The sequence below is a fragment of the Antedon mediterranea genome, chromosome 4 (assembly GCF_964355755.1).
Source record: "Antedon mediterranea chromosome 4, ecAntMedi1.1, whole genome shotgun sequence".
Classification (NCBI taxonomy): Eukaryota; Metazoa; Echinodermata; class Crinoidea; order Comatulida; family Antedonidae; genus Antedon; species Antedon mediterranea.
The window spans coordinates 13,246,554-13,271,840 of record NC_092673.1 but is presented as its reverse complement, the minus strand read 5'-3'; the positions used below and the strand labels follow the sequence as shown (position 1 = coordinate 13,271,840).

At 33.8% G+C, this 25,287-nt stretch overlaps 2 protein-coding genes and 1 long non-coding RNA gene across 3 annotated transcripts; all 3 read left to right on the top strand.

The window, feature by feature from the left end:
• The first annotated feature begins 2,712 nt into the window (after window positions 1-2,712).
• Window positions 2,713-3,168, top strand: LOC140046705 (uncharacterized). The gene is made up of 3 exons (XR_011844824.1): window positions 2,713-2,796; window positions 2,905-2,981; window positions 3,085-3,168. It is a non-coding gene; the product is annotated as an uncharacterized lncRNA (long non-coding RNA).
• Window positions 3,169-8,695: 5,527 nt separating this feature from the next.
• On the top strand, window positions 8,696-11,701 carry LOC140046703 (uncharacterized). Its single transcript, XM_072091411.1, has 6 exons — window positions 8,696-8,969; window positions 9,289-9,362; window positions 9,838-9,930; window positions 10,473-10,682; window positions 10,893-11,105; window positions 11,575-11,701. The coding sequence occupies exons 4-6, from the start codon at window positions 10,658-10,660 to the stop codon at window positions 11,685-11,687; spliced, it is 351 nt and encodes a 116-aa protein (XP_071947512.1). The 5' UTR covers window positions 8,696-8,969; window positions 9,289-9,362; window positions 9,838-9,930; window positions 10,473-10,657; the 3' UTR covers window positions 11,688-11,701.
• Window positions 11,702-18,007: 6,306 nt separating this feature from the next.
• LOC140046702 (uncharacterized) lies at window positions 18,008-24,692 on the top strand. The gene is made up of 5 exons (XM_072091410.1): window positions 18,008-18,605; window positions 19,062-19,138; window positions 20,134-20,348; window positions 20,663-20,783; window positions 24,375-24,692. Exons 1-3 carry the CDS (start codon window positions 18,499-18,501, stop codon window positions 20,334-20,336), a joined length of 387 nt encoding a protein of 128 aa, XP_071947511.1. The 5' UTR covers window positions 18,008-18,498; the 3' UTR covers window positions 20,337-20,348; window positions 20,663-20,783; window positions 24,375-24,692.
• Window positions 24,693-25,287: the final 595 nt, after the last annotated feature.

Below are 25,287 nucleotides of genomic sequence, written 5' to 3'. Positions count from 1 at the left end.
CCTGTCTCTTTTTCTTAATAACATCTGTCACCTCCCTACTTATCCATGGTTTACGGTTTCCGTAGATTTTTACTTTCCTTTTTGGTATTACATTTTCAGTACAAAAGTTAATATATGCACTGACCGCTTCCGTTACCTCGTCTGACCCGTTTGAATTTTCCGTAAAAACACTCCAGTCCGTAGTTTCAAATTCGCATTTCAGCTGTTCTATTGCATCTTGAGTCCACTTCTTTACAGTAATTACCCTGGGTTTCTGCCGTTGTACTAATGGACGATACTTGGGTTGTAGTATAATTAAATTATGGTCAGATTTACCAAGTTTCGGCAATTTTCTTGCTAAATATGCGTGTTTTACGTTTGAATAACATACGTCAAGGGTAACAGATTCCCGCGTGCTGCACTTCACATGTTGGTAATAGTAAACGCTACTCTTTTTTAGGGTGAGAGAGAACTTGGAGAGAACTTGATGTCGCTGGGGACGATATATGAACTTGGCGATGATATGCCTGGGCTTGTCGTTAGGTCCTCGCGGCTTACCGGACCGGTGCACATTTTCTATTTTAACATTAGGAATGCATAACTCATTTTCAATCAGGTCTGTGATTTTCTGGGCTGTATTTTCATTGATTTCTTCCGGTAAGCCACCAAATCGCAAATTAAAAGACCTTGAATAGCGTTCAAACTTGTTCAGTTGATTTTGTACCGATAAGCACTTTGATTTTTCAGCTTCAACAGTAGATGATACGCCTAAGCTCTGTAGTTACATTTTTCATTTTGATTTCCATTTCTGATATCGTACTGCTAACAAATTCAATTGATGTTTCAAGTTGAGTTTGTTTGTTTTCAATTTTGTCTATCCTTCCAAGTATGGTATTCTGATTTGTTAGGACCGTGTCCAGCTGGTTACGTATACCAAACAATTCTCTTGCTATTTGTTGAATTTCGCGCCTCAGTGCTGGTCGCATCGGCTGCTTCAAGCACAGGGGGCGACTCCAGTGATTGTTGGCCTACGTCTGTTTTTTGGATTTCGCGCCTCAGTGCTTCCGTGCTGGGCGCCTCGGCTGCTTCAAGCACCGGGGGCGACTCCTGTGATTTTGCGCCTACGTCTGTTGGCTTTTTTTTTCCCATTTTGAGTGCTTGATTTCTCTATTAAAGTCAGATTCAATTAGTTAAATGCACTTACAGTTTTTTTACGGTTTATTTGTCCAACGTTGTATTAGTGTAGCATGTATTATTTATATATTTAGACGGAGCAAACTATCCACGTCTGTTCACTCACTTAGCATCTTAGTTGTCTAATATTCCAATCTTTTTCGAACTTCTGAGCAATTTCAAGCCATTCTTCTTGTATGTTTGGCATTCGTAGGTATTTAAACTTTAGGCCCAACCAGATAGCATCACACACCTCTTTAATAATGTTAGCTACTGTCGATCGCCCCATTCTGAAATTGAACGATTGTAAGACCAGTAGAAAGGTACCTTATCATCATAACAAGTCATTCTTCCTTAGAAATTTGTATGCGCCCTCTAATTTTTCTTTCTTTGATGTGGGGCGCTACTATCTTCAGAAGTTCATTTAATCTTTCTGGACTTATCCTGACGTACCTTAAAAATTAAGAATACAAAATTATGCTATTTGTATGCTATGCTTTTGTTTTTCTAATTTGTTTGGTTTTTTTTTAGATGAAGAGGATTTAGCATTACCAATTGAATTGGAAATACATGGTAAGGAGAACGTATTTATTATAAGTTGGTCTACACATCCTAAAAGCAAAATTTAAACAGTCGAACAAACACAACTGAGTTTAGTGTTAAAGGAAAAGTACTTTTTTAATGGTTATTACTTTATAATCAAATTGTTAATTACAGTATTAGAAAAACTTAAAACTTAAATTTAATAAAAACTAACAACTGTACTTAAATTTATTACTAAAAATAACACCAACTATAGAAATGTATTAATTTTTTTTTAAACCAGAAACTAAAAGCAATGGCGATGCCAACAAGAAAAAGGTTGGAGAACTGTTCACAACAGAAGTAAATTCATCGATGATGTTCGGTTCTCAAAGAGATGGTGAGTTTTCTCAATTTAAAAGTCCGACACATCTTCCAACTGGTGTTTGCTATCTTTAAAAACCAATCTTGGCCTAACATAAAAAAAGCAGAGAACTGAAATGGTAAATAACAAATCAACATTCTGCAGTATCTGCATTCTGCAGTATCTGAATCGAACACCCTCAACATTATAGTTTTTAATATTTTTATTTTTTTTTTAAAGCTACAGTAGCTAAAAAAATTATGGCGTCCGCACAGAATGCGAGGCAAAAATGAGGCACCAAAAAAACATCATTATTGACGACAACCTAATTTCTCAATACGTCCCTATGGAATATTCATGCAACGACATGTGTTTCTGTTGCAAGTCTCAACAACAAAATCTGCCAGCAATATGATGAACTAGAAAAGTAGGTTTTATATTTGCTTTCATTAACAGATTTAATTTAGTTACTGAATTTTTAAAATGAATCAAATAAATATCAATACCTTTTACAGATTAAATATTCTAACATGGCACGATGGCCACATTCCATCAGATCAAATGTGGATAAAGATCAGAGGGGATAAGGGTGGTGGACATTTTAAGCAGATGCTTTAGCTTTGCAATGTACTACGCCCCAATGCCCAAAATAATACCATCATCATCAATTGCTTTGAGGCAACCGATTCTAGTTTTAACTTAAGAACTGGTCTCAAGGATTTGCCTCAACTCGAAGAGCTGCAAAATTCCACATTAACGTAAATATACCATTTATCTGTCAAAGTAAAATATTGCACAAATACAATTTTACAAATATATTTGTGTGAATTAAGACAAATTATTAACTGGCTTCATTTTCTTAATAGGGGAAAACAAGTCAAAGTGTTCGTATTTGGCGACTACGAGTATTTGGCTCGTATATGTGGCCTAACAGGTGCAAACGGTAAACAAAAAATATATGTATTACAGGTACAGTACTGCAAATATTAGCAATTAATAAATGATGGATATTTGAAAGCAAATGTGTATTAAATTTTGTTTTCAAGGACGACATTACTGCTTGTGGTGCCATGCAACCAAAAAAAAACCAAATCAAAACTTCCAAGGACACTGGACACTCTGAAGGAAGACTTTGACAGGTTCAGAGAGCTTGCGTGACTCTTAAATTTCATAAAACAAGGTAATTATTTTGTTCCCTCACATTTTTATATAGATGCTCCTGGCTTACATATAAGCCTAGGCTTATATTTAAAACATTTCACCAGTCTTGAGGCAACTTGTCAGACTGGATCATTTTAAAGTCTACTGATAGTGCATTGCTTCAAAACTAAGAATGTGGGGATATTGGTAGTCGTTGCCATGACAAATGAAATCAAAGACCTAGAAAACAAGGCAGAAGACATACACAATGGAATAGACCAACTGAAAGATTACTTAAGTGTCTTTACTTAAGTGTCTTTATGCTATTAGGTGACACCAGTGGAACAACTGATGAGTTTCTTTCAGCACCAACAATATTTTTGTAAATATATTAAGTTAAATTTTTACATATTTTTTTTTGTCTCTGAAGAATCAGATTATTGGGACCATTTTGGACCACGGTCCCAATTCTGGACCACTTTTTAGTATACTTTTCAGACCTGCTAGTGTTAAAAGATAGGACAAATTTTTTCAAAAGCCGGCGAGCAGTCTTAAAGTAACAAGTAATCTGTAATTCCATTTTCTCGAAAACTACTTGTCCAAAAAACTTCATTTTTGTACAAGAGGCAAGAGTTATAATTTATGATTTGTAATTTCAAAACATAATTTTATTTAATGTGCACGTTTTTTGATGTGAGTAGTTTAAAAAAACCTATTTTATATATTTTTACCGGAGAAATCTTATGTAGGAGAATTTTACAGTAGGCCCAGGTATGCACTCTCGGAGTGGCTTTCTAGCCTACTACCAGTACTACTATGTATAATTAAATTAAGAAAATACGTTTAAAAATGTTAGTAATAATTAAAATGTTATTTTTTAGATGGCTAATATTGACTTGCATACTAAAGCGAACAAGCCAACACAAAATCTACACACAAGGAAGGGTAAGAATAAATTTATCTCAAATATTTATATAGTTTAACTTGAAAAATGGTTAGAACATCTGCATATCAAGTAGAGGGTTTTTTTTTTTGACGACTTTTTCTCATTCTCACATCCATTTCAAATTATTTAATTTAGGCGGTTTAGAATTAATGTTCTGTGCATGTTGGTGTTTATATAAAACTGTATGTAATGTTATTCCAATTGAATTCCTGCAATAATATTCATTACATAAATTGTGGTTATCAATTCCAACAGCCAAAGGTTAAATTGCTCTGATCACAAATTCAACCTTTAAAAGTTCAGAGGTTACTAAAAAACCTTTCAAAAAAGAAATCGCCTGAAATCCAGCGTGACCAACAAAATCACGACTCAAGTATCCATCGCATAAAACATTCAAGATGCATCTCCAGACGAATTGAGGCAGGCAGGCCAAGATTTACCAGCAATGTCAACCGATAAAGCCCTTGTACTGCAACATTACGTGGGAGCAGTTAAGAAAAATTAACCGGTACGTATGTATGTATTTCAAATACCGGGTGGTTGAGAATTCATTCTGTGCCTGTGATTTAGGCAACTTCTTACTTGTTTTATACATCTTATTAAATTCGCAAAAGACAAGGTGAACTTATAGATGATAGATTCATTGCAACATCGTTAAAGGTGATGACAAAATCCACACGAACTGACAAACTGTGTGGCTTAACATATCATGAATCATCTGGAACAGCATCTTGAGTAAGTATTACATCTAGTGAAAATGTCATACATTCAATCTGGAAACAGTAAAAAAAAAAGCACATTATTTTTTTTTCACAGGCTAAATAACCTTGATCCATTGAATTGAATTGAAATATATATTTATACTGGGTAACCTCTTCAGTCAAAAGACTGGTCTCCCAGAGGGCCCAGTTGGTGATCAGTGGCTGTGATGTACTAATACATTTAATGGTAAAATCTGGCTAAAGTTTGGGGGTGATCAAGGAGGACGATCAACTAAATTTGAGGTTCAAATTTTAAATGTCCGAAATCCAAATGCTACAAGAAATGTAATTGTAGTCCTCATATTTGAAGGTCCCGACTGCATGTTCAACATACAGGAAACTTTACCAAATGTGTCACATGCAGTACTAGAGATGAATGGCTTAAATAGAGGTACATAATGCTCGTTTTATAATTGAGTTTCATTGTTACTTACAAATTGCCAACCAAAAAACAGTCTCCCGTAACACACACAAAAAGATAATAAAAAAAATATAAATATTGCATTTTTCTAGGTCGCTATCAATGCTTATTCTGTACATTAAAAAAAACGATGAAATCACAGAAGGAAAACATCCCATAGAAAGTTGGCATGAGAAGAGAGAGGGCTAAAGAAACATCAAGGTGTATTGTTATGGCACCATTGATGGAAATACCCATTGACCATGTAAGATTTTATTGTTTGGCCAACTTTTTTTATTTGAATACAAGGACAGCTTTATTTACAAATGCTTTATGATTTTATATAGGTATCTGTTTCATCATTGCACATATCACTGGGTGTTTTTAAGAAACTTTATAAAATGCTACGCATGAAATTGACTCCATTATCTTTAAGTCGCAACTACAGATTGCAGAATCCAATGACGACGATGATTCAAAGAATCTGAATTTGGAAAAATAATAAAAGAAGAACAAGCAGGCAAGTAGTGGGTCCTGTAATTTGTTTGATGCCAACATTTATGTTTCATAATTTTACACTTTACCAATTTAAAAATTCTATTACAGAACTAAGAAAGAAAAAAACAAAAAGTAGAAGAAAAAATCGAGGAAATGGAAGACCAACTCTCATTAGGCTTTTACAATGGAGGTGGCCGGGCTGAAATTGATAAAGACATAAAGAAAATAATGAAAGCCAATGAAACTATTGTCAATATTGTATGTACAGTATGATACTGCACTACAAAAATAACAAAATATTTAGGTTTATTGATATATATTTTTATATCAAATACAATATTGAAATTAATAAACATAAAAACTGAATAGTTTTTCCTCCAATAGAAACAGCAGATGACAACAGAATTAGCTTTTGAAACGGGACCTATTGTTACCGCTCTTGATAACTATCTTAAGGAAAACAAAATCCAAAGACAGCAATTTCATGGCCTTTAATGGCAACCATGTGCATAAAGGCCTACAGGTATATTTTGTTTAGTTTTGTTATTTCAAGGTTAAAGATGTATTGTTCCCTAAAAAACATGAAAAATGAAGATTAATTAAATCAGACTTTGAATATGTTATTTTGTAGGAGAAAAAAACATAAAAAAACCCATGTCTTCATGATTTTTCCATCCATTGGCTGCAGCCAATTTGACCATTTTTTGCTTTAAATTACATTTTTTCAAGTAAATAAATTTTTTTTTCAATCCCATTTTTTCAGGGGGACAATACATCTTTAAGTAATCACAACAAAATATCAGGATTACCAACAAATTCTATTTTTGTTTCTTTATAGGTCCCAGTCATTGAAGAGTTTATTCCGAAAAAAGTTCTTGGGGAAAGTCAACTGCAAAACAGAGTTGGGATTGCAAAAATCAAACTTGTTGATGGCAAATGATTTCCTATTTCTACATCCTAAACTACTTTTTTATTTTTCTACCATCATACCTTCTATTTTTCATCCTTTATCTATTATACGATATAAACAACATTACACGCGTCGTAACGCGAGCATTTCATTCTATACGCATACGCACTTTTATTGAACATAATTTAAACCAAACCAAATCATACATACAACGATAAGACATCAACCGATTCAGTTCAAAACCAGTTTAAGGTAAACATTTTAAATTTAAATTAATTAATATTTCTATCCACTCTACCATTTTCATATAAAGATATTGTGGAACCACGTCAGGTCAAGTATTGAATATCAAAACGTGGAAGGCTGAAGGCGCTTGATCTTTGACAAGATCGCCTAAATTTCCTTTAGTATATTCTCTTTGCTTTTCTTCCTTATATCTATATTTTTATAATTTATACTAACAAATATATTTTTATTAATATAATAATAATAATATTATATCAAAAATTTATTAAATAATATTTATCGCATAATATACAATCTACGATCTTCCAACAATATGTAGGACTGAATGATTGAATAAACTGTTACCATATACAGACATCAGATCAAGAAATTCATGACGGCTTACAGATCAGTATCCACTCTGGTTTCACTAAAACTCCACTTGTTGAAATTCCATGTAGTAGAACAACTCTGCAGGTGGAATTATGGTCTGGGCCTCTTAGGAGAGCAGGGTGGAGAAGGCATTCATGCGGTTTTCAATAAACGTAGAAGGTTTGTCAGTGTATAAGGTGAAAAAGAACCGGTCCATAATGAAGAGTCGCTTCACTTGAACAATTCCAATTATCCAGAATGAGGCCAGGCAGCCAAAGCGTAGAAAAACAACATTTGGTAAGAAATTGTTAGTCATACATGTACATAAACATAAAATATATAACATACATGTAGAATTAAAATGATCAGTGTGGTCGGTCATCTACGCCCGGTATCGCCAGGTTGTGGTAGGGTTTTAATTTTATGATATAAAATGTTACCAAGTACAGTAGTACATTTTATATCATAAAACCCAAATGGGCCTCTACCTGGTAGCAATGCAAATAATGTCATAGCTCGAAAACTACAGAACACTACATCGCATTTTTTTTAACGTTAAAATATCAGAGTTAATTCCATACAAGATGTACACCAGCCCCCTTAATTATTTCGGATTATTTTAATGTCCTTAATTAAAATTGCAGATGAAAATTTTCTGAATTTCAGTGAAAAAATATGCTCCTACCTTCTCCACCGAAAAACCCATGCTTGTAATACGTTTATTAAAATGTGACGGGTTTCTCGTGAAATTTAAATATCCTTGGAACATAACTCATGAATAATAAATTATTTTTCGAGAATAACCCCTATCATTGGTCATTTTAAAGTTAAAGGTAAACAAGCATGTTTACTTAAATCACGATTTGAAAACTGAGGGCGTCCTACTTAGTTAATCGTGATTGCATAGACTGAAACAGTGGTGTCCGTAAAGCAGCATTGACACAAGAAACTTCAAATGTAAAAGGGGGGGGGGGGGGGTTCAGTGTATTCATTTCTAATTTTTGCAGCCTTTGCCATTGACAAAACATCGTCCTTAATATCTCGAGCTTCCACAGCTTTCTCATAACTTCATTAAAAACGAGTATTAAGGTAACTACACAATTTTCAATATGAAAAACTAGTTCTGTAAATGCTTAGGCTTCAAGTATTTCTTGCTCAGTACATGTACGTGTTGTACTAGAAATGTTTAAACTTCTGTAGACTGTAGAGGTTTCTGTAAGTTGTTGACATTCAAGGTGATACTTGGCTTCTATTGCTATGACATTGCCTTCAGATATCTTGGCAAAAGGACTCAATGACACACAATCTTTCTTAAATTGATGTCCATGTTCAAAGTTGCACATTCATGTAGTTTACTTGTTCCAACCGCTGAACAGAAAATACATGTTCTTTGGTTATTCTTTGTTTGTTTATGCTTTAACCGGTTTCCATCGTCAGTATCTTCCCGTCTCCTTTTTATAATTCACTCCCCCATAAATAATAAATTCATGGAAATTATGGATTTTTTCTCGAAATTGTATTTTTTATATTTAGCGACATCACGATGAGATTTGTTTTGAATCCCACCGATTAGCTGCTGTCAGCTATCATCAGTAAAGTGCCATTAACTGTCGGCACTATTGTTAAAGCGAGATGCCCTGGATTTGGGATCCAGGAAGGTGTGATTGGAAGAACTGGAGGTAGGAGTTCTAGTTCCCCAGACTAGGCCTATTATGTAGGTTAGCCTTGGCTACATGCTCTGTTTATGGACCAAAATATTTTATTATCGATTTAAAATAAATAGGCCTTAGCCTAGCTAGACCTAGAGGCTATTCTTCCTTTTTTTTGATAATATTAAATAATACTTAAGCTAGTTTGGCAATCCCGGTCGGGATGACCGGTATCCCGACCGTGATTGTAGTTTTAACAATATAATTAATCAAATATGTTTTCAGTGTGACATATATTGGCTTTTATACGATTCTGATGTATTCAACATTATATTTATTTTATATTTAGACTCAACAATGAAAAAAGCATTTTTAGACATATAAAGCGGCTCAGAATTTGAGAAGTTGGTCAAAAATGTGATGGTAAGTTGTTTTTTGAGAAAAGTTTTAAAAACTAATAATAAGTCAGTGAAATGCTCGACGCTGATTGGCAATTAGTTTGGAAAAAGGATAGAGGCTCAACTCAGAAAAAATAATGACGTCATTAAATTACTCAACGCTGATTGGCTGCGACTGCTCAAGCATGTAGTATGTACACAATTTTGGGTCTCCGAAAAATTTGTGGGAGGCGTTTATTTGTTTGGGTGTAATGGAACATGTATAGTGTAATCAAATAAATACCGGGGAGTTTATTGTTTGGGAGGAGTTTATTTGTGTGGGTGTAATATGGCAAAAGTATAGTGTAATCAAATAAATACCTCCTAGATATGGACAAATTATAATAATTAACATCGTTTATTCAAAGCGGGGCGTTTATTCAAATAAATACGGTAATAGCAAAGCCCATATTAATATACATGTAGGCCTAGTCAAATTATTTACATACAGGCTTAAACAGTTTCAGGTCTCCGACAAAGAACATACATGGGAAAGACGCAAGGAGTTGTTGGAGAAAATCCGCAACAAAAACAAGAAGATGTGTAGAGATGAAGTATTATTATTATTATTATTTAATATTATTTAATATCTATTATTATTAATATCATTATTATTAATAGGAAAAATGTTACCACCACATCGTAATTTCGATGATTGTATCAGCCTAAACATTGTGTATACAAACGTTTTAATAACGGTGCCTTCATCATATACACTGCGGCGTCGGATAGAGAGATATGCGCCTAGCCTACAGAAACATGTGTGAAATATCTCTAGAATTCATTTATATTATAGTTAAATTTAAACTGTCAAAAAAAAACTATATTCCGGAAAATGGTACATTCCATGTATAGGGGTTTTATATATTTAATTTATGAAATATAATAATAATAATAATTCACCAAACAGCACCCAACTGGAGACTTATATATAATCGGTAAAATTCTTTGCATCTTTGTATCTTTGCAACCTTGGTTCCGCATAGGTCTGATTATTTTATTTTTAACTGCAACTTTCTTTTCACAAAATTGGATAATACTGAAGGATCGAGTAGTTTTTACATAATTTATATTTATTCTTTCTATTTATTTCAAGGCATAAAATCTCCGACATCGCCTCTTCCCTCCGACATCGCCTCTTCCCTCCTACCCTCTCTAATTCCACCACCACCTCATGCTCCCCTTCTGCCCCAACAATCTCCTTCTTCTCTTCTTCCGCCATCACCACCTCCTACTCTTCATCTGCCATCAACTCCTACTCTTCTGCTCATCAAAAGTGCCATGGAGAACGAAAACTCTTTAGATGGTAAGTGTATTTAAAAAAAAAATTACATCCAGTTCGCTACATCTATAATATGTGTGCGCAAAGATAATTCACTATACAATTTACATTCTTGTCTTCAAAGTTATGAGCACATGTGCATGTTGGCGGATACAGTCAATGGCAATATCAATATTATTTCTTATTGTGTGTTCCTCTATAAACCTTGAGAATGTTGGTTTTTACTATTAACAGATATGACATATTTGGGTAACGCCAAGTATGGGGTTAAGGTTGAGAGGGAATCGCTTAAACGATGCGAAATGTTTGCAAACAACATTGAAAAACTGGCGTTATCCACACTTGAATTAGTAATTACTAAAGATCAATGCTACAACAAGTTAACAATTTATGGTCACGGGAAGGGAAACATACAGATGGACGAAGCAAAAAGAAAGGCATTACAAAGTGAGTACGTTTGTTATGCAATGAAATACATACCCAAATTTTGTTCATATAATGCATTTGCTAAAATGAAAGAAGTCATCAAAAGATCACATAAAAAACAACTGGGTTTATCCCAGGACAGTTATCATCATCGCCAGTATTGAATGTTATTGTTTTTACAAATTAAATTATACTATTTAAAAATATTAATAAGCATATAGTTCTAATTTTTATTTACAATAGAAACGTACGATTGTTAGTAAAATCAACATTATTAATCAATTAACTTTGTTAGTCAACTTTAACATTGCTAAAACAACTGAATAATGGTATTGTGAAATAGAATAATGATACAAAAATAAAAACAAACATTCTATAAAAAATATCGTACCACCGTAGGCGTATATATATATTTATATATATATATTTTTTAATGTGATGCTGTTATTATTATTCAAATAAACTAAATTTGTCTATATTTTATTTTCAGGCTACCTGTTCAACGTCTATCTTGTCGAAGAAGTTGAAAAAGTCTGGGACCAAGTAGTAAAAAAATTAAATGATAAGATTCGGGCAATTCGTAACAAAAAATATAAAATCTGAAAAAAAAAAAAGAAAGATAATAAACTTTGTTTGTTTATGATATTTCAGTGTGATCACTTTTTGTTTGTTAATTAATTGAATTGGTTTTTTTTGCATCTAGTCCTTTCATAATAACCAATTAAAAGTCTCGGCCATTTGCCGGGATCCCAGTTGACAGCGGAAATCCATACATCCCGTCGGAACGGGATCCCGGCTGAAATCCTACTAAAATCCCGTCTATATATAACTAAAAAAAATCCCGCTCATGAGCAGGATTCTTGACATGATCCCGGTCGGGAACGGAAATACCGAACATTTTTCCCCACCGGGACCGGATACCGGCTGAAATCCCGTCTAAACTTCACTTTAAAAAATCCCGTTCCCGATCCTGATTCTTGGCGGATCCCGGCTAAAATCCCGCTAAATATCAAGTTTGTTTTGCCGATAATCCTGATTAGAATCCCGTTTAAAGATCGGAATATTGGGCGGGATTTTTGCGGGATTTCAATATTTTTGAAAAAAGAAATTAATAATACTGTTCTCTTAAAGCAGTGCAACTGTAATTAATTATTTTATATTACATACTGTAACCGTACCGTGTCCTCAACCCACTCAAGCCAAGATGCGTTTTCATTGATGAAATATCCCCATTGGCATTCTCGCAATAGATTAAACAATTTAGGTCGATGATTAAACAATTTAGGTCGATAAACACAATATTAAATTTACAAACTATAAAAATATAAATATAATTGTTTTATCTAAACAACAATGTTAAAAATTAACTTGCAAATCTCACAAGTTCCAGTTCGCTTGTTTGGAAGCCATGGGTTTAGTGGAGCAGTTTTTTTTCTGTGAAACATACTTGGTGAAGCAGAGATGACAAAAAGAAGTTGGATGTATATTTTTATCAATATCATCTCTGTCAACACCAAGTTGTTCAGAGTACTGCTCCACTAATTTGGCACATGCATCATCCTTACTCATTTTTGTCCTGCACACCATGCAGAGAGTTTTTAAGATTGTTTTATGTTTTTCCATATCTGTAAAATTAAATTTAGCAATTATTTTAAAAATTGTTATCTATTATACCATGTTAAAAATAAATGTCAACAAAAACATTTTGTATCTAAAAAAAGTCTAATGCATAATATGCCATTAAACATGTTAATCATATAGGCATATGAACTCACATTATACATCGGAAGAAACGTAAATAAATAAATATATATATAATTATTGCACATTCCTAACGTAGCAATTTTGAAGTGGTAGGCATTGAAATTTAATATAAACCTTACTTGAAATACGAAAAGTAATGTTTATAATTTCTGATCAGGAATTTTTCTTTTAAGTAAGGTATTTAGATTTAAATTAAATATAATTCATTTTTCATGCACATTTTTGAAAATAGGTTATAATAAATAAATTCAGTTACTTACTTTTATCTCGGGAAATCTAATTGGAGTGAAATCAGTGCTTTAAATAGGGTTATTCCGTGCAAAAATTCCGGCAAAAAATACATTTCATAACAGAGCGTAGCCAAGCGTGTCACGAACGCGCAGTAATCCTATATTACCTGTGTCTGTAGTCGCGGATACGTGTACTGAAACTAAAAGTAGTGTTTGGAGCAAAAATGAAAGAGTCAAGGTAAGTGCAACACAAATTTTTAGCAAAATATATCAGTCAATGACTGATCCATCCCAACATTAGTGATCCAAAATATCTTGTTATCATATTAAAATTGCAATTTTCTATTATATAAAATATTATTTTGATATCCAGGATGCAGAAAGGCAAAATGCAGTACTTTTAGAAAGCTCTGGAATCAGCTGTGCCCCCATATCGTACGTGCCAAACCAATGACAGACCTCTGCTGGACAACAATTTAATCATAAAGTCTGCTAATTTACCCGATGCACAAAAGCTTAAATTACAAGAGGATCATCTGAAGCAGGTTCAACAGGAGAGAACCATGTACAACCAGATGATTGCAGATGCAAAACAGATGGTGGGTGGTAATGTAAACGTAGGTAAGACTCCACATTGCAGCAGACAGGTAAGTATACACTACTTATTTGATTTCGCACAACAGATGCATTACCCTGTAACCTCATGCAACCTGGCCCAATGTATTTTCTTTTTCCCCGGAAGTGTGGCTTATTTGGAGTAGCTTGTTAGAGTATTCCCCAGCAAGTTAATTACTTGATTGACGAAGGAATGTCAATAGCTAAAGGCAGTAATGCTGTCATTAGTTATATCCATCATTTTCATTTGTTCAGGACAGAACAAGAATAAATTCATGCTGTGGTATTTGTTGTGGCGGGTTCTAGTGGACACATCGGTTTCCGATAATGGTTAAATTTCCAAGAACTAGCACGGCCTTAATTTTCTTTTACCGCACTTTGATAGCAGACGTCGCGAGCTCGCAGGTCGCGCGAACTTTGAATTCACTTCTTGTACTTTCGCCGAAGGTTCGTGAAGTCTATTGTTGTAGAACCATGTTTTTACACACATGTGTTTCATGAAGATAATAAACAAAACAAGGTAATATAAAAACTAAAAAACGGAAACAGTTTTGCGACTTTGTAAACTTGACTATAATTTATAGATCCCAGCTGCTGGACCCAAAAAACGTCTGGAAAAAGAGAGTATATAAGGGCTCACGGTTGAACGATTTTGGATTCTTGCCCTTTGATTGGTCGACGCGAATCAACAGACTGGGAAGAATTTACGTGAAGTCACGTTGTCTCTAGAGGGTATTCAGTTGCATGCCAACAGGTTGAGGTCACACACACACAGCACACTAAAGTTTAAAATTGACAATTTTAAATGGTCATGTGAATCATAATTAAAGAACTATCTTTGATTTGTATGTATTTTTGCGATTAAAGGACATTATTTTAATAATTAATCATAAATATATCTGAAGAAAGAACAATGATTAATTTTAAAATGTCGAGCAGCGTTTTTTGTAAGAAATATTTTACCTATATATATTACCTAAGCCTCAATTTAAGCACAATTATTTTGGTTGTTGTAGTGTAATATTACTGCAGCTTCACAAACTATTCTGTATTCATATTTTTTCACCCTCAGTAACTATGGAATTTCACAAACATGCAATTTTGGAGTTATGTCGCCTATATGCGGCAAAAAGATAAAGGAAAAAGACAAAAAGTACAAGGTTGCAAATTTAGAGTACAACTTTTAAAAAATTATTATCTATCAATGTACGAGAAGAGAAGGGAAACATTCATCCAGAGAACATATAACAATAGCTGCCATTCAAGAGGTTCCCTTGGACATAGTCAAACAAACAGCGTATGTTTTCAATCTACATACATTCAAATGTTTGACGTGTTATCTCCTAAATCTCTCTTATTAACTAGGCCAAGATCAAAACAAAATAAAATGAAAAGAAAAATTGGGGGCAATTTGTCAATAAAAAAGTAACACAGAGCACGGCATTGACCAACAACTTCTCCTTGGAAAATGAAGACATGTTTAATATTTACCAACGCAACATCTGTTACAAAGTTATGTGCCTTAACAAGCATAGCAACTCAATGTAATCACCTTTATGGTTACTTGTGGTTGAAGCAATGTGCCAATAAAGTGCAATTACTAAAAAACACATCTGTACTACAATGCCATTTTAAGTATATTTTTTTCAAACGTAATCCGTTCTAAAGAATTAGTAATCCGTTCAAACGAATTGCAACATATACAACAAGTGCCATTTAAAGTATATGTTGTGATTTGTTTGAACGGATTACTAATCCGTTTCGAAATACTAATTTGTTTAAACAGATTAATAATCTGTTCAAATAAATTAGGAATCCGTTCAAGCGGATTAGTAATTTGTTTGACTTTCCATTTATTGATATTGCCACTAACATTGAAATTCCACAATCTCCACAGTCTCGTCTTCAGCAACCAGACACCCCAACTAAGATGATAACACAATTCACTTAGATGATACAATTCCTAATGAAGTTGTTGAAGTAGTTCTTATCCGGAGAAGCTTTGTTATAGAAGACATGATAAACGTTTTCACAAATGAAAACATTATGAATATGCACTCGGCCTTTCACATGATTTTACCAAACGGAGATATCGAGGCAGGTTCTGGGAGTGGTGTATTTAAAGATGCTCTTACACAGTTCTGGCAAGATTTTTTTCACCGACTGACAATTGGCGACACATTTAAAGTCTCTGTAATCAGGCATGATTGCAGAAAGATAGTGTCAAAAGAAAACATATTTAGAATAGTAAACGAGTTGGGCCACAAAGAGATAATACAGAAACCAATGTTTATAGCTGATGCTATGCGTCCCGCTCTTTCTCCTTTAAAGGATAACTTCACAAAGGAATCTTTGTTCAAAATGTATGAAGACCTTTGGCCAAACACCAAAAAAGTTGTTTCATTGATGAAATTCCAAGATCTGATTTTGGTAAATGAGAGTTCAACAGCCACATACTTGCAAAGTTTTGTACGCTCTCTTGATGTTATACACTCTTGCACATTTTTCAATCCTTACAATGTAAGTATAATTCACCACAGAATTCTTTATTTTATAACTCTTTTTATCTCTTTTAGGCAATCAAAAAATAGTTATATTTTACTTTACCTAAATATCAATATATAAACGTTAATTTTATACCTTGCTAAATTTTTACGGCCCATATCTGACCACATTTTTTTTGCCTTTTCTTTATTTATTAGAAACTCACAATTTGATTATACCTTCTAACTCAGCAGTAAACATTAACCATGGACATTTTTTACAAATTACTAATTCGTTAGAACGGATTGATTCGAAAAACATATACTTAAAATGGCATTAATGGGCTTTCATAAGAACGCGCCTTTATGACAATACAAAGTGTAGTTAGAGAAATTGTGAATACCTAGTCACTTTACTGAAGTCTGCCCTACACAACAGCCGGATGGATGCAAAAAACAAAATGCCTTGAATTGCAATAATGAACGGATGCCACATTAATTGGAATCAGCAACGCAATTTGCGAAGGTATGTTAATCATATTATTGTTTTAATTATGACAAATTGTTGTAATTCATTTGCTTAGTAATTATTAATAATAGCATAAATAATCAATAACATTAACACATTAAATTAGTGCTCAATTTGATATACTGAAGCTTTTGATCATAAATAAAAGATTTTGCAAAACAAATAACATACTATTCTCTAACATTTAGATTCTGTCCTGGGTTATTTGCCTCTGAAAAGGTCATGCGGGTTGAGCAAAAGGACATAATTAAGGACCATTTGGTCTAAACGCATAAATACATAATCGTGAAATGTGAAGGGGCTTCTTCAATCGAAGGATTGTCTCTAGAAGAAGTTGCTGTTGTCAGATTGACAAACATAAAAGATCATGTTTTTAGCTACCTAACAGAGTATGACATGTATGTTCAACATGTTAATTTATTTTTTTAATGTACAAATGAACTACAGTATTTAATTAGTTTAAAATTGTAATTGTAATGTGCTGTTGTTCCACCATGTCAACATATTGTTTGTAAAAGCTGTGTTCAGCCTCTCTATGACGAGGCCGATTCAGTGCAATGTGCTGTATATAATGTTCGGGTCATGCGGGTTGAGCAAAAGGACATAATTAAGGACCATTTGGTCTAAACGCATAAATACATAATCGTGAAATGTGAAGGGGCTTCTTCAATCGAAGGATTGTCTCTAGAAGAAGTTGCTGTTGTCAGATTGACAAACATAAAAGATCATGTTTTTAGCTACCTAACAGAGTATGACATGTATGTTCAACATGTTAATTTATTTTTTTAATGTACAAATGAACTACAGTATTTAATTAGTTTAAAATTGTAATTGTAATGTGCTGTTGTTCCACCATGTCAACATATTGTTTGTAAAAGCTGTGTTCAGCCTCTCTATGACGAGGCCGATTCAGTGCAATGTGCTGTATATAATGTTCCTGTGCACTTTGAATCTATTACTGAAGCTCAGCCAATATTTGCAGAGTGTTATTTGTCGTCTGTTGTCACAATGCCAATGTTGTCGAACTGTTGTTAAATGTTGGGACGAATCCAGTCATGTTTGTATTCTGGACCACGATTACTTTAGCCCGTCTACATCACAATGCATCAACATATCACCAGCCTTTCAAACAATACTACAATTGATGACATTACATCATCCTCCACACATTCCACTAACACCAATAATGGAGGAACTAGGTCAACACATTATAAAAACCAAGTTGGCCCAATCAAACGACAAGACAACTGCCAACTTTTGTGTAAAGGGAAATGTGTGTCTTCCAAATGTACATGATCTTAATTTAGCGTTCTTACTATTAACTTACCAGCATAAAATTATTTTTGCCAACCCCCACCCCACCTTATTTTTAAAAAATGCAATTTTGGCTACAGTAGTGTAAATCATCATTTCAGACAATCCAGACAGTTCAATGTTCCAAAGGCTAGGATAGATTCTTCACTTGCTGGTAAAAGGACCATTCGAAACACAACCAAATTTGTTAATCGGGTCAGGTCAATGGTGAAGAGACCAATATTCAACAGGCAGACGAGATCAAATCCATGCCAAAAGAATTGCAAAAACTCTTATCTACACCTTTCAAATTACCAATCGGCGACTTATTGGCTATTCAAACTATCCTGTGTTTGACCTGGAAACGAAACAGAGAACTCTCATTTACAATACAGCTGGGACCATGTCATATCTGAGAGTGCTGGCTAGATTCAACCAACAGTGATGAAACCGCCACTAACAGGTTGAATTATGGCATACAAACAGAATGCGAGGCCAATATGAGTGGACAGCAAGAACATATTATCAGTGGAAACTTAATTTCTGAATACTTGTCAATAATCCACACAGACGAATTAATGGAACAACAAATTAATGAATTGGATAAGTAAGTGAATATTGTAAAAAACAATTAACACTAAAAAATTAACATTACATTATATATTTATCTGAGGCTGGAAAAAGGTGGTAATTAATATAAAAATAATTATTGTATAGGCTTAACCTACTTACATGGCACAACGGAAAAATTCCCATCTCTCAATTTTGGATAAAAGTTGGCGGTGATAAGGTGGGGTGGGAATTTTAAACAAATGATTCAAATTGCAAATGTTGACCACCCAAACTCACTCCAAAATACTGTTGTTGTGGATTGTTTTGAGGCAACACACTACACAAAACCTGAGGACAGGCCTACAAAGGCATTTGAATCAAATTAAACATTTGCAACATGCAGTAATAAGGTTAGTACATAGTTGTATAATTATTCTTTTACAACATGTGACCCATATTAAATATATTAAATAAGATAAAACTAAATTTGTCACTTCGTTTCATTTTATAGAGACAAACAAATTACTGTTTTCATATTCGGAGACTATGAATATCTAACACGCATATATGGGCTAACAGTAGCTAATTGTAAGTAAAATCGCAAAGTATTTCATTTTTATACGTGTCTCCCCCCCCCCCCCCCCTACTATTAGAAACGGATCTGCGCTGTTGGGGATGGGGTTGGGGGAAGATCAGGTGCTACTAAAAAAATTGGTGCAGCCTTGGAAAATACCGTCAATTATACAAAATCTGAGGTCACTACTACAGTCAGTTAAGGAAGTAACCGTCACAGCACTCACCAAACAGTTGTCACCCAAACTTCTACGGTAGAACATTTGTAATTTTGTATGATAGTGTACATTCTGTATTAATTTTATAATATATATTTATATATAATATACTCTAATATATATATATTATATATATATTAGAGTAGCATGTGTGAATGCCATGCATAATTTAAGTAATGGTATACATGAATGCATACTACTATATCAAATGAACAAGAGAAGAGAATGAGAAATACAAGCAATATACATTCCATCAAAGAAGATGATACACATATGGACATATTAAATCAATATTATCAATATACAGGAAAATTTTACAGATTCACCTAAGGAAATTCCGTGTTGACATGCAGAGGGAAGGAGGCGAAAACAAAACTCGTAGCAATACGGTGATTGTATTTCATTATGAGGATCAATGTGACACCGGAAAAATTCTCCTTTTTCTATTTACAATGACGTCTCCATTTGGATTAATTGAGAAATTTAAATCTTGTCATGCAATTGTCAACCATATTCAAGTAGTTAAGCCGTCAGGAATTGTGTTAGTACCAAAATCATTGGATATTTATGCACATATCAGGTGACATTAATGTTTCTGTTCCAAGAAATCTATTGGAGCATGACTAAACGCTCAACCATATATTGATTAATCATAGATTAAAAACGAGATTTTTTTTATTTATTGAAAAATAGCAATTTTTGTTTGATAAACACTTAACAACGCAACACAATTACATTACAGTACCTTATATAGTATATTGAATCATGAATGGTACAATATCATATTATTAGGCATTGAGATGATGACATTCTATGGTAGAAAAGACGAGGCTATTGGCTGTGGCAGTAGACTTACCAGCAAAGGCAATTGTTGCAATATGAAACAGTACAATGGCAAGTTTGGCTGCCATGTGTGCTTTGCTGAGGGAGCCACGGCAACAAATTGTCTGTTGCATCGATATTATCTTCATAGTGCGATGCGAGACAAGTCGTAATCAAGAGATTCTGTAAGTTATTTTTATATTCATACCGTAATTTATGAGCTATAAATGAAAGAACGAACTTAATTTATACGAAATATGAAAACATGTGGTGAGAATTAAAAAAAAAGCACCCATCCAGGACTGGAACTCTGTATCTTCTCCTCAACATGCATACGCATTAATCTTATCGGCCTAACTTAAAAGAGAGTTGTATGAACTAACCATGAAGCTAGGGCTTGCAGACAAACGTAGTCCGTACAATATAGTATAAAGTAGAGCAATACTGTAGTATATAAAACATAATTACACTTTTATATACTACTTATTTATCTATGCAGGTGCGAGGTGACCATATTTCTAGTCGACTAGATGCATTGTGTTCTTCTTGGAGCTAAGGGAAAGGTAAATCTTTGGTTTAGTAAGGACTCAAAAAGAAAACAATTTTATATGGGATCAAAGGTAGGCATATCTTGAAAGAGGTCTGGTAGACCCAAATTACTACAAAAATTTGTTAGCATAGAAATTAGCGGATTATTAATAGGCAAATAACACCGTTAAAAACTTGTAACTAAACTATGCACATTAACTTGTTCGCTTTTATTCAGATTGCTCTTTTGAATAGGCGGTTTCTAAATAGTAAACTTCCTTTTTTTATTGCATGGCGTCAGACAACTTTAGATGATTGCCAGCATTGGAAACGTAAACATAGTAATCTATTAAAAATCTATAACTTGGCCCGTATGTGGGTGCCTTATTCTACTTTGTGTCACAGCTTCAGAGTACAGAGAATTTCTTAGTACTGGTTTTAAGAGGTTATTTTTTACCACTTTTGTATGTTCGTATCAAGGATATGCCTAATGACACAAGCATTTGTTAGCGACGCCGACATAGTATATGCATGAGCTTTATAAATACATTATCTGTCGAGTTGCATTGTTGGCCTAGTAATATGACCATTACATAGGAATATGTTTAAATAATTGTTTTCAGATATTGTTTGCTATCGGAATGGCATTCACTACCGCAGTCAGTTAAACAATTGTCAATCAAACATCTACAGTAGAGCATTCATAACTTTGTATGATTGTAGTAGTTAAGCCGTCAGGGATTTTGTTGATACCAGTTAATCATATCCAAAATCATGGTATATTTATGCACATATCGGGTGACATTATTGTTTCTGTTCCAAGGAATCATATTTAGCCAACAGGGCTTCATTTCTATAGTATCCAAGCCGATTTGTATTAATTGAATTGAAATGGACTAGGCCATTTACTATAATATCGATGATGCAATGGCTATTTCGATCCTTACTGTTATAAATAGGCAGTGACTATTGATAGGATCTCCTGCATAAAAACTATTATTGCACTCATCAGCTAGGAAATCAATAGCGTAATACCCTCAACAAGAGTTACAAATTACTGTACATCCTGAAGATCTCCATGAAATTAATACACTGAGGAATTAAAAAAAAGGTTAACAAATCGCACCAATGCGCTGGTGAGATTCCGAATTTGCGATGTTTCTCCCGATTCCTGCATGCATAAAATTAGATCTGAATTAAATTAAACATTTTTGAAAGATATTAGGATATCGACAATATTTTGGCAATATGGGATTAACTCATAGATAATAATAAATTAAGCTTCAGGAAAAAAGTCTTAATTGGCATTAATTATCAACTTTTCTGCGTGATTTCTAAAAAGTTTAACTTACCGTTTAGTTATGTGCAATTACTTCTACAGTACTATATCCACATATTTAATGATGAATTCCATTAAAGAATTCATAAACGTATTCAATGAGGTAAAGAAACAGCTTTCAATTTTCCCTGCTGAAACTAAAATTAACATTATTTATTTAAATGAATTTATGTTTGTGGCTTTTTTTAAAAATTAAATTATGTATAACCTTACGAATAACCAAGTTGATTAGGCATGGTTGTCTTTTTACTGTAGTTTTAATTATACAATTATAATTAAGTTAACAGTCAATGGAAGTAGTAACTGTACGGACGCTTCTTACTTACTTTTCTTGTTGTTTATTGATATCGTCAACATTTTCATCAACACGCAAGTCATGTTAAGTGCGATTGTTTGGAAATTTAGATTTCGATAAAATAGAGGACATTATCAGCGGCTCCCGTAGAAATGTATTGGTAGCTCATACGCACATATTTGACACAAGTCGCACAGAGTTTCTCTAGTTTTCAAGAAAAAATCACATATTCTATTTTGTTGATAAATATTCATTTTAAATGTTTGTCCTTGTATAAAAACGGGTTTAATTGTATTAATTTTTTATGTAGGTGATAAATTAAATAAAATAAAGACAAGCGGATTGGATGTGTCACTTGATGTTGATACATGTGTAGGTTCTGTTCCAAAAAATAGACAATAATACATCATTGAGAAGATTAGCTGAGTGGGCACCACACAAAAGAATATCATGTGAAGCGTGTGTTTTGTTGGAGGACCAAAAAAGGAAGGAAGACCCCCGAAAAAGAAGCAAGACCTTCCACAAACAGACATCGCCCAATAAATAAAACACAACAAAACATTTCAATAACTTGCATCCACCCATTTTCATTCCAGTACCATCATCATTTGTGCCAAGTAATACTATGAATTCTTTTAAATGTAATATTTGTAAACTTCTTACAAACCTGTGTCAGCCTCTTTATGAGGATACTGACACAGTTCAGTGTTTTGTTTGTTACACTCCTGGCCATTTTCCTCTATTACTGCTGTACAACCAATATTTGCCCAATGTTATCTGTCTTTAAATGTGACATGTAAATGTTGTCGAACTGTAGTTGAATGCACCAAACCAACCAACCAGTTACACAACTTTGGAAGAACTAGAGAACAATAGAACCTATTGTATTAAGATAACCTATAGTATTGTGCTATACTGAGCCTAGAGCCTTGCCGTTGGATTGGATTTATACGCGAAAGATCTGTTTGTTGATATTATCAAAGCCAAGTCAGCAAATTCAAAGAAACACTGCAGACTTCACATTTAAAAGAAAGGTAATTTATTACAGTAAACAGTAGCTTTTAAGATAATCTTCTTGCTGTACATTGTCACTCAATATGATAATTTTTACTGACCTGGAAATAGTTCAAAGCTGCTTGGTTTAATTCCGTCAGTAATAATAGAGAGGCAAGTGGATATTTCTGCAACGGTAGCTCTTTACGAGGATGATCTGCCATCACCGGAACTGGTCTCTGCAGAAATGATCAGGTGGAGGGCTAAGTTCATGGAGAAAGCGGCCATACCATCCTCTTATGCTATTTCAATAGTGAAATGTTCCTGAACATCTTTGTTCTTTTAAAACTGGCGTGTACTTCAGTTTAAACTTAATGCAGGTACCATGAATAAGGATTGATTGACGGCATTATCCACTTCAACATTGATATCGATGTCTCAGAGGCAGTCAATTCTTTAGTCAGCTAATCCACGAAGGATGCAGTTTAAAAAAACATATTTTATTTATTTACAATGTAAAGTATAAACAAGGTTCGTACAGGTTATGATTAAATTCAGTTTTCAATGGCATTCATTAAACTAGAAAATGACTTTTGAAAATTTATATTTTTTAATTCCTAAAAAGAATATTTATTACCTTGCCATATTTTTCGTTTTAGATATAAAGTTAGATGTTAATAAATAATATGAATACAAACTGCACCTCTTTTTGTAGTTTTGACGTACAGCTTAAAATGAGTAAAAATAGTGCTCCAGAGTTTTTAGATACTGTGGCAGCCACACAACAATTGTGTTTGAACATGTAAGAGAAACTGAACCCAAACTGAAGTAACACAGGATGGAGTAAAATGGTATATCTGTGTGTTCAAAATTGCCAGAATTTTATTCCTTTAAGATGAAAAGGCAGTTTAGGCAAAGGTTTTCATTAAAAAAATAAACTGTAGGGCCAATTTTTTAATATTTTGGTATATATAAAGTATACATTTGAAACGATGATAAATGGTGGTTGGAATGAAATATTAATGAAACATTTATTTTTTCTTCAATACTTTGCAGATTTTCGCGCTTAGCAAACATTCCATCACATCTGATGCGTGCTATATACAGTGACCAAACACTTGATGCCTCAACAGACCAAAACCCGGTGATGGATGAGTGTGTTAGGTGATACTTGAGGGGCAAATGGGCATCATTGCTGATTTGTGGAGGTATAATTCAACTGAGCCATATCTACAATGATATAATAAAAAGAGACACACGAGCATCCAAAGGGGGACACCAGCAGAAAGCTGAACATCAGACGAGAGATAGCGCAATTCACCCAACCATGACGAATGACGAAAAATTTCAACGTCATTTGCGTGACCAAGGCTACTGAAAATAGCCAAAACGTAGCAAGTAAGTACTTGGAAACTGGTTTAACAAAAAAGTAATATATTTGTCTCTTCATGGCAATGGCAGATCTGATGAAAAGGATAATTTAAAAATACCAAGAGGGAACAGCAGTGCCATCTATCAGTTTATGCCCCGCAACACTCTCAGTCATACTGCCATGAGTTTTACTAATAGATTTTCTGTACAGTATAAGATACGGGTAAGACAATTTGTTATAATTTCTGTACTCTACTACTGATTTTATTGCAATTTGTGACATTTTCTCCCTCCCAATATTTCTGTGTTCATTTTAATATTTCTGATCTTCAAAAGCGACAGTTAAGAACCACCCATCCAGAAAATCACTCCTGTGCAGCACTGTACAAGTATACAATCTTGAGGAATTGAGGAACCATTATACAGCCTTTTTGCCTGGATCAACACAACTCTGGCTGCCAATGATCATAACAGCGAAGGAAATTTAACAACATCAGTTTCGTTTCAGGTGGACATTCCAAAAACAGTCGATGAGAGTTTTTACACTGGCCAAGTTTCTGCGCCATCACACTCACACATCCTCGTGTATTATTGCTGT